Source organism: Drosophila santomea, chromosome 3L, assembly GCF_016746245.2.
Source record: "Drosophila santomea strain STO CAGO 1482 chromosome 3L, Prin_Dsan_1.1, whole genome shotgun sequence".
Lineage (NCBI taxonomy): Eukaryota > Metazoa > Arthropoda > Insecta > Diptera > Drosophilidae > Drosophila > Drosophila santomea.
The window spans coordinates 2,430,567-2,443,951 of NC_053018.2; the positions used below are offsets into that span (position 1 = coordinate 2,430,567).

The 13,385-nt window shown below is 41.3% G+C and overlaps 1 protein-coding gene across 2 annotated transcripts in view; it reads right to left on the reverse strand.

The window, feature by feature from the left end:
- Window positions 1–12,420, reverse strand: part of LOC120448692 (capon-like protein) — a 44,972-nt gene extending 32,552 nt beyond the window's left edge. For both annotated transcript variants that reach the window (XM_039630848.2, XM_039630845.2), the window contains exons 1-2: window positions 12,178–12,420; window positions 5,953–6,578 (exon numbers count right to left, since the gene is read on the reverse strand). In XM_039630848.2, the coding sequence (XP_039486782.1) occupies window positions 5,953–6,054 (102 nt within the window). In that variant the 5' untranslated portion in view covers window positions 6,055–6,578; window positions 12,178–12,420. The remainder of the gene's footprint in view (window positions 1–5,952; window positions 6,579–12,177) is intronic.
- Window positions 12,421–13,385: the final 965 nt, after the last annotated feature.

A 13,385-nucleotide genomic window follows, 5' to 3' on the forward strand; every position in this document is an offset into this window, starting at 1 on the left:
TATAATGTAATTTACATTATATTCCTACATTATATGCCAAATGAACTTAATTAGTGATGAGATCGAGCCGAGATATTGGACTCTGATAAATTATGTCAAAGGGAAGTAGCTCATGGCTAATCGAACATACCCTTTGTTGCACAGAGTAGTGGGCATCATAATATTGAACCCAGCCCGCATTCGATTGTGCTGCTTCATTTGCTTTGTTTGGGCCACGGCCAAGCCCAGTTGGCCAGCAAACAGTAAACAGCAAACAGAAAACAGCAAACAGCTGTCAGCGGCCTGGGAAAGGGTCGGTGTTCGGGGGTTATGGGCCTGGTTTAGAAAACGCTAGGAAAGAAAGAGCGTGCCACGGCAGCTGGCGTTGCAACTTCCGCCATTGAGCGCTTCGCTAGGCACCCACAACATCGCTGGCCGGGCCAAAAGTTTGCACATTTGCGTGTGCTACCAATTTTGGCCAGAAACAGGGATGGCTGATGGCTGGCTGCCTTGTTTGGAGTGGGTGAGAAAGCATTTTCCTCGACGGCGGCTGCAAGAGCCTGCCTGACTCATTGGCAGTCATTGGAACTTGTTTGCCCCAGCTGCGCCAGGTGTAATTGCGAAATTCAAGCCAATTTGCAACAGAAAATTGTGTAATAGATAATAAATGAGCTGAGTGGAGTAGAGCATGTGCAGCATTCATGGCCCACTGATCAGCGACGTCGATTGACCAATGAATCATCATCAATGAGCTGGCAAGCGACACCCTAGATAAGCCAACCAAAGTCCGCAAGTCCGGACAAGTAATGGCCACTTAATCCTTGACGACCAGCATTAATGTGGCACTTGACACACATTAAACGCGAATACAGCCACAGAATTATGGCCCAAAGAAGCTCAAGTAGGTGGCCAATGGTGTCCCTATCTACGGGCACTGATGCTAAGCCAAAGTGGAGTAACCCAAAGGCAGAATGGTTGCAAGGGGAGAAACAAGAAAAATCGATTAGCTCAGCCAAGCAATCAGCTCAGAAATGAGCGGAATGAATCTGTAATAATCAAACAGAATTGGAAGAGGAATTGGCTAAAGCAGAACAAAAAAAACAGGAACAAAAATTGGAGAGGTATCACGACTTGGCCCCACACCCCATCGAATTCAAATGAATCCCCCAGTCAGTCGTTGAATCCAGCAAATGGAAACCATTTCCGCACACTCACACTCGCTCATGAACATCGATGAATATCCTTTTAGATGGTTGCCGGAATCAAGCCATAAAAGCATTTAGCCGATAATTTGCACTGAATATGATAAGCCAATGCCATTTTGTTGGGCCACAAGGAATATTACATTTTCCGCCAATGGACTTTATTATTTTTATAGCACTTTTAAGTAACTGAAAATATTGAATTTTGTTATTGGATCGCAGCCGCAAATCGATGCAGCGCAGACAGAAGCGAGAATGCCATTAAAAATTTACACCGTATGCATAAAGTTCAATATCAACGGCGACAGCTTGTTTGTTTGCATTATGTGGATGTTATAGGTAACCAGCAAATGCGTTTTGCCACCACAGGAATAATCAAAAATTCAGTGCAGGGGATCGGAATCGTGGAATCGGGATCGGGATTGCAAACTGGATGCAAACCAGCCATTTGTTGACGATGCCATACGATGATGCCGTGCCATTTTCCGCAGATGAGCTGCGAATGTGCTGGCCATAAAATCCGGGCTGCGGTGAGGCGTGTTAATTATCTCATGTAAACCTGAACCAAATTGGCAAATGGCGCAATGCCAGTGGAGGAAAATCCAGCGTTAGCACAAATGTTTATCAAGTTATTAACGAGCAAATTGAACTTTACGCAAAAGGTTAAGCAAACACGAGAACGGAAATGCAAACCAAAAAAAATCTCTGAAATCAATGAAAAGAACTCTTTAAGAAAGCACATAAAACGGCAAACTTCTGGTGCGAAGGGGACTCTCGAGTTTTATTTGCATTTTATGACTCATTTTTCACGCCCTCCTCGGAGGGCCTGCTGGTGTCAGTTGCGGCTGATAAAAGCCAGGACCGAGACCAGCACAACCAGGACGAACAGGACAACCAGGACAACCAGGACGAACAGGACAACCAGGACGAACAGGACCCAAGTTAAATGGCAGGCCGCATAATCCTTTTCGGGCCGTCGTCCCTTTTGTCGCTGCCAATATAATTTATATATAGGAGAAATGCTTTTCAAATGCCCAAGGCCTCAACGGAAATGCCAGATAATTGAAATTGATATATGACGAGGCACCAGGAGCGGAGTTTCTGTCCTCATGTTTCCAGTGCTTCTAAAACACAAAACGAGGTCTGCCTTCGCAGATAAACAGAATGGCAAGAACAGCGGGTGGATGGGACTATATTGCGTATACGCCCTGTCTGAAACGGCATTCATAATTTTGCGTACACATGGAAAATGGGTAAACACAACACGAAGCGAAAGGAAAACTGAGGAAAATCCAAGGCACAAACACACACATGCACACACACTTTCGTAGCACGTGGACCACTGGCATGTGTGGCCGTCTCCATTTTATTTGTTTTTTAATATTTTTATGTGCCCCGTATTCGCCAGTATTTTGCTTTTCTTTCGATTTATTTTCGACCCGATTTTCCTTGGATTGTGTCGGTGGAAAAGTGGAACATATGCGCTTCACCTTCGCCTTAATTAATATTATTTTGTAAATAATAATTAATTTTACCTCGAGCGTAGCTATATTCATTCCGAAAATAAAAATAATTTCCCATCGTGGAAAATGAATGATGAACATCGTGTTCATATTTTAAATTTTCCGAGAGACCGTAACGCGCGATGAGCGAAATGATGATTAACATGATTTCGATATGGCCCGGAAATGGGTTATTCTGGAATGGAAATTGAATCTGAATTCGCACTGCTTTCTGTTATTTTAAGCGGCTCGCATAAGGAAATGTCAGTTGCCTGCATCTTTGCAGATAAATAAATAAATAAATAAACTTTTTGGCCAAAATTTAAGCCCTCTGGATTTGATCCGAACCATCAGCGGTATTCCACTTGGCTCAAATAATTAATGAACCAAAGGGCCATAAATTCCCCATACGCAAGTCGGAAGTTGTTAAGCCCAAATAAATCGACTTGAATCGGATGCAATCGCGTAAATATTTCATAGGGCAGCGTGGTCTGGTATAGCAGAATTTGGCCAAAAATCACGGGGCAAAAATCCGTGTTACGCATACGCCGTGTTGCCAGGCGCCAAACAAACAAACAAACCGAACCAAATACATATACATACATAGGCTTATAAAAGTGCGAAGAAAAGAAAATTTCGGGCGCCGGTCGTTTGGTGCGTGTGAGGAAATAATTTATACACCTTTTGAAAGATTTATGCAGCATGGCTCTGCGGCTCGGGCAAAAATCGCAAAATCAAAGCGTGAAATTCAATTAATCTAAGCAGTAAAGTCGTTGGCGAAATCACTGAAACCAAAAAAAATCCCCATTCGATATGCCAGGGCTTCAGGACACTCGTTAGTTGACTCGTGGTGATTCATAACTCGCATAATTCCAACTGGACACTCCGACAGATGAATCCGATGAATCAGATGAATCAAATGAAGTTTCGGCGCTGACACAGCACAAAAACACATATATATATATATTTGGTTGGGCTTTCGGAAACTGCAGTGGGTTGGGCTTGTTGGCTGGTTCATCTTATTTGGGTTAGCCATCGAGTATATATGGCAAATCGCTAACGGTACGGGTATATTCACCGTTTGGGCCAAGAGCGAGTCTCAGCCAAAAGCCAAAACAAACAAACAAACAAACGACGATGCCAAAACAAAACTGAAGCTGCAGCTGAAGCAAAAGCACAAACAAAGCGAAAACTGCAAAAGCATAACAGAGTGCAAAACTTTTTTTCCACTTTTTTTTCCCAATGTTTTGCTTATGGAAAAATGCAAATAATAGTGGAGTTTTTCTTTTTTGGGCGGTAGCAGTTGAGTTGCGGGAGGAAACTAGGAGCACGTGCATGGAAATGCAAAGAAAAACCAGCTCTACACAAGAAAAATATTCCATTGTTAATATTCCGCATACTTTTTTGGAATTACATTCGACGTTGAATGGAATATTTTCATACAATACTTTGAAAAACAAGAGGAAATGCAACTAAATTCTGATTTTTAGGGTTACAACTAAGCTGACATATTTCCAATGTTATTAGCTTAGAGCATACAAATTACATTAATATTTATTAGCCCCATCTTACTAATTAAATGCATTATTAAAAATAGTTACCCTTGTGTGTAAATACATATTTTTCAGTGTACCACTTCAACAGTTGTCAAAGCATAAATGTTTGCTGTAATTTTGAGCTACCTCCGCAATTCGGAACGGAAAATCGAGTGGATTTAATTAGCACTGCAACTGCAACTGCAGCACAACTCCAAGTGCAATGCCGTGCCACACAAACAAAAATTATGCAAAATACCAGGCTGCCTGCGACTTTGATAACGAAGCAATGTTGCCTGGGAGACGTGAAAATGATGCGCCTAATGTTGGAGATGATTTGCATACAAAGTTCGGCCAAAGTCAATGGCCCAAGAAAAGGCATACATGACATGAACTTGCCATACACACTTCTCTTTGTCATGGCTTCAATTTTCCATGGGCATTTTCCCTGGGCAATGAAACTACCTTTCACTACCTTTGGGCGCCAAAGCTCATCAATCTTGCAGGCAAAATTAATTGAAATTTTGGTCAACCGCATGTAACTGATCGAATCAAAATCAAAAGAACAATAATAACAATAACAATAACAACAGCAGCAGCTGGGCATGCAAACAATTTCCACACATTGAACAAAAATAATAAACAAAAGAGGATAGCAAAACATCGAAGGCAGAAAAAACGCACACAAAACTAAACAAATGCTCAGAATGCGATGCTGTATAATTGAACACGATACGCAGACAATCGTACCGAAATGGAAATTTTGTTTACAATTTTTATCCCCCCATATAGTAGATATATATATATATATATATATATATGTAAATGTATATGTCAGCATACATAACAAAAACAAAGCAGTCCGGTAATTGTGACAGTTGACTAACTCTTTGCGTTGAAAACTCTTTATTGCCGCTTCCGTCAACCGCAGCAGCAATGAAAAATGCTGAATATAAATGAGTCCAACTGCCCAAAAGCAAAATATGGCAAACCAATTTAATTGCATTTACAAATTGTATAGAACAGTTTACTTGCTCAAATGTCACAATCGTAAAATTGGAAATTCTAGATGTTTGTTTGCATTTTATCTCCGCCAATTTCAAAGACTAATGCAGCGGAGAATCCGATTTACACAATACGAATCTCGCAAAAGAATGTAAACAATTCTGCCGAAGAATTTTCCAGACAAACAAACATTTACATATAATATATACCCAGAAATCGAATAACATGCATGTGAATGTTATTTAGCCAAAAGTAATTCCACAATAATCTTAACATTATTATAAATTATTTCGAATGATACTTCAGTTAACTCAAATCCAGTCAATTAAACGTGAATATTTGTGTAAGCTACCAAATATAAATTAATGATTGATATAATTAATATAAATCAATGTTTACTATGCCAAATGAATGAAGAAAGTAATCAGTATTTAACAAATCCGTTAGTGGTAAATTCTAAGATGTGTAAAAAGTGTGGAAAGTATTTTGAAAGCTATTAAACTGTTTTTAATTTCCGTACAAAAGCCGAAGCAAATTGCTAACTTTATATGCAAAAGAACATTTGTGTGGTTCGCAAGAGATCAAACTATCCAAATGATTAATTTATTGCAACATAAAAACACACTTAACAGCGATAGATTGCCTTTGAGGAATTCTGCTAAAGATAAAGAATCAAACCCACTACCCAAAAAAAAAAAAATATGAAATTCCTTAGATGGATGGACTCACCTTGGCCTGAAATGTGATGCCGTGGAAGAAGGCCTGCTCGGCGTGCAGCGGCACCCGCAGATCCTGGTCATCCTGGACCAGATCGTACGGCGTCGACGGCATTCTCAGATAGTTCAATAGCACCGATTCGGACCACTTGTAGTATCATGAAATAGTTTTCATCTTTCTCGTGCTACGCTTTTGCAGCTGATGGCGCAATTGCCATAAAACGCCACTTGGCCGACGCTTTGGCTGCTGATTTTGGCTGCTTGGATGCTGTTGCTGATGGCCCTGTATCTGAATCTGTGTCGTCTGATTCAGATTCAGATTCGGATTCTGGTTCGGATTCAGATTCTGATTCGGATTCGGAGTCGGATTGTGCTGGCTGCTTCCGAGTTGGCTCATGCAAATTGTGGTGGGGCGACGAGCGCTCAGTGATTGATTTGCGATTGCAATGGCTGTGCTGTTGGCCAAAACCCTCCGTGTACCCGAACCTCCTCTTGGCCAAGTTGAGCGCTCTTGCTTAATCTCAATTTATGAGCTTGCGGTTACTGGGATGCTGGCAAATTGAATTGCGTCAGTTGGATTCTTTGGCCGTATTGCTGCTTTTACGTATTATTATGAAATCGCCTGTGTCTGCGGTGTATCTGCAAGTGGTAAGAAAACAGAAAAGATATTCGTGATGAAAAAGTAGAAAAGTAAAGAAGTAGAAAGGCATTATGGGAGTCCGATTTTGTCGGTATGTAATCAAATGACGCCTAATCGCTGAGACTCCGTCAATCCATCGAGCTGTCTATTAAAGTGAGTCATTAACTGAATGGCTTGAGTCAGCTTTGGGTTCGCTGGAAAGCAACAGCATGCTAATCACGAGCTTTAATCGACTCACTCACTAGTCGAGCTCGTGGTGCGATGACACCGTTGCCAATCGAATTCTGAATTGGTTTTTCGATCCGCATTGGAACTTGGACGCCAGCCCACCTACATACACGTGTCGCATTCGAGCTTTGAATTCGTAATTCGATTTGTTGCTCAGGAAGTGTCTGCACTTTAATTGAGCTCGGCCTATGAAACGCAATATTGCTTATTTTCACATGGTTATTGTGAGACGCGTCAACGTGTTCATAAAGTTAATTCAAATAGACAACTACAGTAATAAAAACCTTTGTTCCAATGCGGATTTCTTATTTCGAACAGTATATACATGGGTATCTTAGAATTGGATAGCTTATAAAATATTTAACTTTATTGTGTAGATATGAAAATCCAAATAGTAATAGTTTACACTTTTTAGTATGTTATGCCCACTGTAAGCAAACACAGCCAAACTTTAAGCTCAACTTCTGAATATTTGCTATTTTGGTCTCTTTGTTCGGAGTATCTGCAGTTCAATAAGTCTAGACTTTAAATATTTATATGATTCAGAACTTCGCTGCCATTTTGTTACACTGTTTGTTATAGTTTAAAAATTAAACAAAAGTTGGCGGGCTAATTCCATTTCAATTATTCAGTATTGTCAGGCCTTACATATTAAATTCGGTTGGTTAAATCTTCGTTGAATTTTGATAGTTAAGCTGCTTAATGTGTATGAAAACAATTTCATGAAGTCGAGCTAAGCTTTAAATTCGCGTTCAACTCTTTTTCTGGCTTTTTATATTCCTTTTTTCACTCATGCAAATGATAATATACTTAACTCCGTAAATTGGCAACGCAATGACCACATTAATTTAGCATAGATTTTAATTGTGATTTTAATTGCTAAATTGATTGCTATATGGAATTATAAATAAAGCAGATTAACATTTATTTCATTTCTGGTACAGATCTGTGCTTATTATCTGTTAATCGTGATTTGCTTTATAGTTCCAGCGTTCATTTTATTGAGTGTTTAATATTTTTGATTTTCTCATGCCCCGATGCTCAATCGCTTAATAAGTTTATAAGCCCCAAACAAAAGTTTGAACTTAACGTCAACAGCTGGTTAGCATCCCCGTCTCTTTCCCGCCGCCTCTTCCCGTCTCTTTCCCACCGCCTCTTGCCGTCTCTTTTACACCGCAATCTTTTGCTCTTTGTGCTGTCTTTGTCTTTTGGAGCCTTCCAGTTGGCGGAGTCAGTTGAAAGCCAGGCCAGAGGGTCACGGACGTTTACGCGTGTAAATGACAAGGCAGCCCAGGCGCAGTTCCAATAACAACAAAAAGCATCGAAACAACTACAACAAAATTACAACAAAAATGGCAACAACAAAAACAAGGGGCCCAGCGATGACTTTAGTTGTTGCCTCGTTTGTTTATCTTGCTCCTTTTTTTTTTTGGTTTTTTTTTTGCAAAGTCTCGAATTGCTTGGCAATGTCTTCTCTCCAGTGAATAAATATGCTGAGCCAACTTTTTAAACCCATGCCCCATCTCTTTCACTTTGCACATTGCCTCTTTGTCTCGCATTAAGTTATCAATTTGGGTGTCGATTGAGTTCAAATTGCCAGCAGCTGATACCGCCGAGACCCCCACTCTTTCCACTCCCGATATCGGATTGGATTCGAATCGAATGGCATCGAATCGAATGGAGGGCATTGGGTTGAGGTTGGCCGCCAGTTGACACTTTTCGGGGAGCGACATAAATCAGCTTTGTTTTGAGGTCAGCCTGCATTCAGGCGGGGATTAGGAAGGTGTAGAAGCTTGACCCGCGGAGTTTAGCCTAATGGGGCTTCTGTTTGGAAACTATTTGAGCTAAAATTGCTGTATGCTTAAAAGGTTAACATATCAAGGAATTTCTATGTTATTATCAGCAGCTTTTTCACAAAGTACTTCTACTGATTTCTTATTTTAATTTGTAGAAAATATATCTACTAACTTATGCTTAAAAACACTTATTCAAGTATTTTTAGGGATTCCCAGAACATTTTCCAATTTCCCTTGAAGTTTTTTACCTTCCAGTATATTTCTACTTTCAAGCCCTATGCTCCATATGCTCCATATACTCGTAATTCCTTGCCTTCCGAACAAAGTTCAATGTTCGTTCGCCCACAGGAATACATATATCATCGTGTTAGGAGCTAGATATATGTACGTAGCTACCTTAGCTCCTCCGCCATTTTGTGGCCACACACACACACAGATACACACTCCTACTTATATGGACAATAGGGTTCAAGTACCTCAAGAAAGCGGGCTGCACATGCGTCGTACTAGACAAAAAGCCAGCCAGCGAAATGCAAGAGACGGCACTTAAGTTGCCCAGCACTTAGCACCCACCTCCATTTCCACCATTCCATCTCCACCACTGCCGCTGCCACTGCCACGCCCCTGCCGCCCACCGGTGGTGCAAGCAGCAAACTCGAACCTCCATGCTACGCACGTCGCTCTTTGGATTCTTCTACCTTCTATCTTCTGGCGAACGAGCAGCTATCGGTTTCGCATTGTTCGGCGACTTGTGCTTCTTTGCACTACACTGAGGAAAACGGGAAGGTGTTTCTTTTAAACGCTTTGTAATTCTTCTCCTTCACACAGTACTTTACTGTGTAGATCAGATCAATGGAATAAAATAGCTTGATATTTATTCCAATAGTTCTTATCTTTCTCAACATTTGTTGCCAAGTGCAGCTTCTTCCAACTCCGATTTGTTCTTGCGCCCGCGCAGCAACAACAAATGCAACTGCAACATTTACTGCCACTGCAACTGCAACTGCAACGCGGCTGCGCAGCCAGCTGAAAATAAAATGGAAAAAAAAAACTCGAATCGGCTGCAAGTGAATGACTTGGCGAGCCCTGAAAGGCGTGCTTCTTGGAAAAGAAGCATTCGAGAGTCGAGAACCGGTTTTCCGACTGGGAGCCGTATTCCGATTCGGAGTCAAAGTCTTGGTAACTTACACGCTCACTTCCTTTCCGGTTCTTGCAATATACGAGTTATAAATATATATATGCACGAGTACAGATATCTGAGCAGATATTGGCCAAAAGCGAGTGCAAGCGGGATGGGCAGCAAACAAAGCGCAACTGCAGTCAGCTGCAATTTGTGGCCGTTTTTCAAGTTTTGCACTCGAACTTGCAATTACGTAGCAGCGAATGAAGCGAATCGCTTGCCAGCTTTTGTCATGCCCCAAAACGAATCGGAAACCAAAAAGGCAGAAGAAAAAGAAAATGAAAAAAAATATACATATATATTTACTGCGCAGTCGCAGCCTCCGCGGTTGCAGTGGCAGTTGCACTTGCCGCAAGCAGTTGTTGCCGTGCGGATTATGCAAGAAAAAACGAAACTGGTCGCGGACTGATTGGTATTTTGAGTATTTTTTTCGGGAAAACTTGAAAGAAAAGATTGCCAAGTTCCCGTGCGCGCTCCCTGTTTGTTATTTTCCTTAATCAACAGATGAACAACGGCAATTAAACAGATATACCGATGGCAAACAAAGGCCAGCTGCGTTGTCTCCTATTTGGCCAGGAAAGTCCGGCTGCAAAGGCATCAATCTTGTTTTCGATTTCACAGAAACTAACTGCCTGCCTGCCTGAAAGAAAGGCAACTTGCTTCGCCTTAGAAACTCGGGAGATGGCCAGAAGATCCCGATCTGCCGACTGGATTGTGTGTTCTGTGTGTCTCGCCATTGTCGTTTTGGCCACACACTCGTACATACAGGCACATACCTATATTTATGAGGCAGACATCCCAGACATGTGGGGAAGAAGCAGAGAAGTCGGCTGGGCGATGCAAAACTTTTTGCCTGTGTATCTATAAGATACATTTTGTTCAAAGAGCGAATGGATGCGTGTGTGTGTGTATGTTTGTTGAGCGCCTATAAATAGCAGCAGGCGGCCACTCAGGCAACCCCACCCCACCCCCGTCGGCAACGCACCTCAACAACATTTTTTTGGTCTAAACCGAACCAAAATTAAAACATAAATCTGTTGGGCAGAAAAGCGATTGCCAAATCAACTGGGAATGGCAGGGGCTAGAATTGAATTCGTTCTTCTTTCGGGAAAATCATTCACTTTGGGGATCATTAGCTAAGCGTTTTAAGCCCCAAGATACACATAAAAAATATATAGCTCTAAAAACTCCGACTAGCCTTGAAAACGAACTTTGGCATAGTAAGTATATTTTAAACTAAAAGTTATTAATGATCACACAAAGAGGGTAGAGAGTGGAGAATCGAAATGTTGGTGGGTCAGTTATCAGCAATTTTGTCATTGCCCTGAAATTTATCGTTTATTATGCGTCTGCCTCGCCGGTTTCCGTGTCAGTCTGCATTCGTGTGTATCTTGCAGATGCATTTCACCAGAATCAGAATGCTGCGTTGTAAGCGGCAATCAAACAGTTTTCATACCGACAAAAACGAAAAAACGTATATAATTTATATGCATATGTATCGCTGTTATTGTTGGGCAATAAATTATAAAAATAATAAACACGCTGATGGCCGTATTCCGCGTCTCATTTTGGCACACATTCAACTAATATCTCGCCAGATCTGCACTGCAGCCCAAAATGTATCTAGAACGCAAAGCGTCGCGTAATCAGTTTTTTAGCTGTGATCTGCGAAAAATTCTCATCTTCACTAGTTTTTTGTTCAGAGTCTAAGCGAAAAACTTTCCATTTCTTTGGCGGCGTGGGTAGTTCGAATAGTTCTCGAATGTCATCGGAAAGTGGGGACTCACCGCTGTAAATTTTTTTGCCTTGTTTATTTGGGTATATAGTTTCACAGATACCACACTCGCACACACACACACACAAACACACTGTGAACACCTACGGGTATTTAACAGGTCTCGGCTCGTCTTCGGTTCTTTTATATTTTTTCTTAATCCCGCTTGGTGGGGAAGTGATTTCGAAAATTAACTGCCAATTCTCAGAAGACCAGGCTTTTCTACCTATCCAAAGCTCTCAGCTGAATGTTAATAAACACAGCGTTGTTTGAGTTTGGTCTTGTCTATCTATTTTTTTTTTTTAGTAAGAGAGTTGGCGCCGACTTGTTGCTATGTTTGTTTGTGGAAGATTTTGTTCTACCACGGGTATGAATATTAAATAACTTTTTCGCCTGTCTGCTTTACACTGTTTGTAGCCTTTTTTTATTGTGCAAATCACCGTTTATTTTCTTTGCTTACTTTCGAAACGGAAATGGTTAGATTATGATCGGTTAGAACTTCACTTTCGTCACGAACATAAAAAATGCCAGTGCAGAATTGAATTGGGAATGCCGTAAAACCCGTTTTCGAGAATGCAGCGCACAATGACTATGGATATAAGAATACCAATAGCTAGTACCTTATGTATTTTGGATGGCGGGTGGGCTATGTATGTTGTTGAATTTTGAATATTAACGGCGATTGACTCGAATTACGTGCGTGTGCAACGACGAAACCGATATGCGACCGTTACTACGATTTTTTTTTTGGGAAATTACAACCGGTATTCAGAACTTTTCTCGCTTTTCGAAGCGGCGTCAGACAAACGATGACGTTGCGTATACGTATACGCGCTGGTGTCTGGCCACAAAGAACGCCGAACAACAACTGCGGCACTTCGGCCTCCGCCGTTTCGTTTCGTTTCGTTTAGCAGAAAAGCACTCTGGCGTTTACAGGGTGCTTTTCCGGAAAACCAGTTTTCGTCGCGCTCTTAGCCAGCTCTCTTAGTTTCAACTTGGTTTCACTCGGCAATGCTCGCTCTCTGCGGTGACGAAAAGCGAAAGCCGTTGGCCAATCAAATCGACTCAACTACACGTGCTCGCTGATGATTTTCCATGGAGTGAGCCAAAGGGGTTGGTGGGGGGAACTGAGGGAACTGGGCCCAGCGTTTTGGCCAAGTTTCTCTGTTTTGGTTTTTGTGCGGCCAGAGTCTGTGGCTCTCTTCCAGTCGCCTTCGGATGTGAAGACAGCCACAGGGTAAACATGGTCAAACATTGCCAAACATGGCCCAGCACACAAGGGCTTTTATTGAGGAGTCTGGCTGGGCAAACATGTGAAGGGGATTGAAATACCAATTTTACAGAATTTAAATTCTAGTTGTGCTAATTGCATTATTGAAACAAGGTATTGAACAAGGCACTTTAAGTCGCACTTAGAAAGACACTTCTATTCTTTTTTAAATAGATAGTTCTATTAAAAAATAATTTTAAATAAATATTTTATAAATAACTTTCTTCTTTCCACATAAAGCTACTTATACCAAAGCCTTTACTTTTATTCAAACATGAATGCTGAATAGCAAACAATACCTTTACTTACCCTTCCTTACTAAAAAAATTACAACAAATTGCCATTCTTAGCATAGACGTTTATAAGCAATGTCCACTGTTCCTCTAAATTCTCCCGAATCTAAGTCGACAACTAAATTCTCGGCATACCGAAAGCAACCTAATATATCGGTGGTTTTTTGAGACAGCCACAACCTGAGCTTGTTGACAACTCAGTTCGCATATCTGCGAGTATTCACGCATAATTCGTCCTTTTCCAGCGGATCCTGTGCGTGCGGTT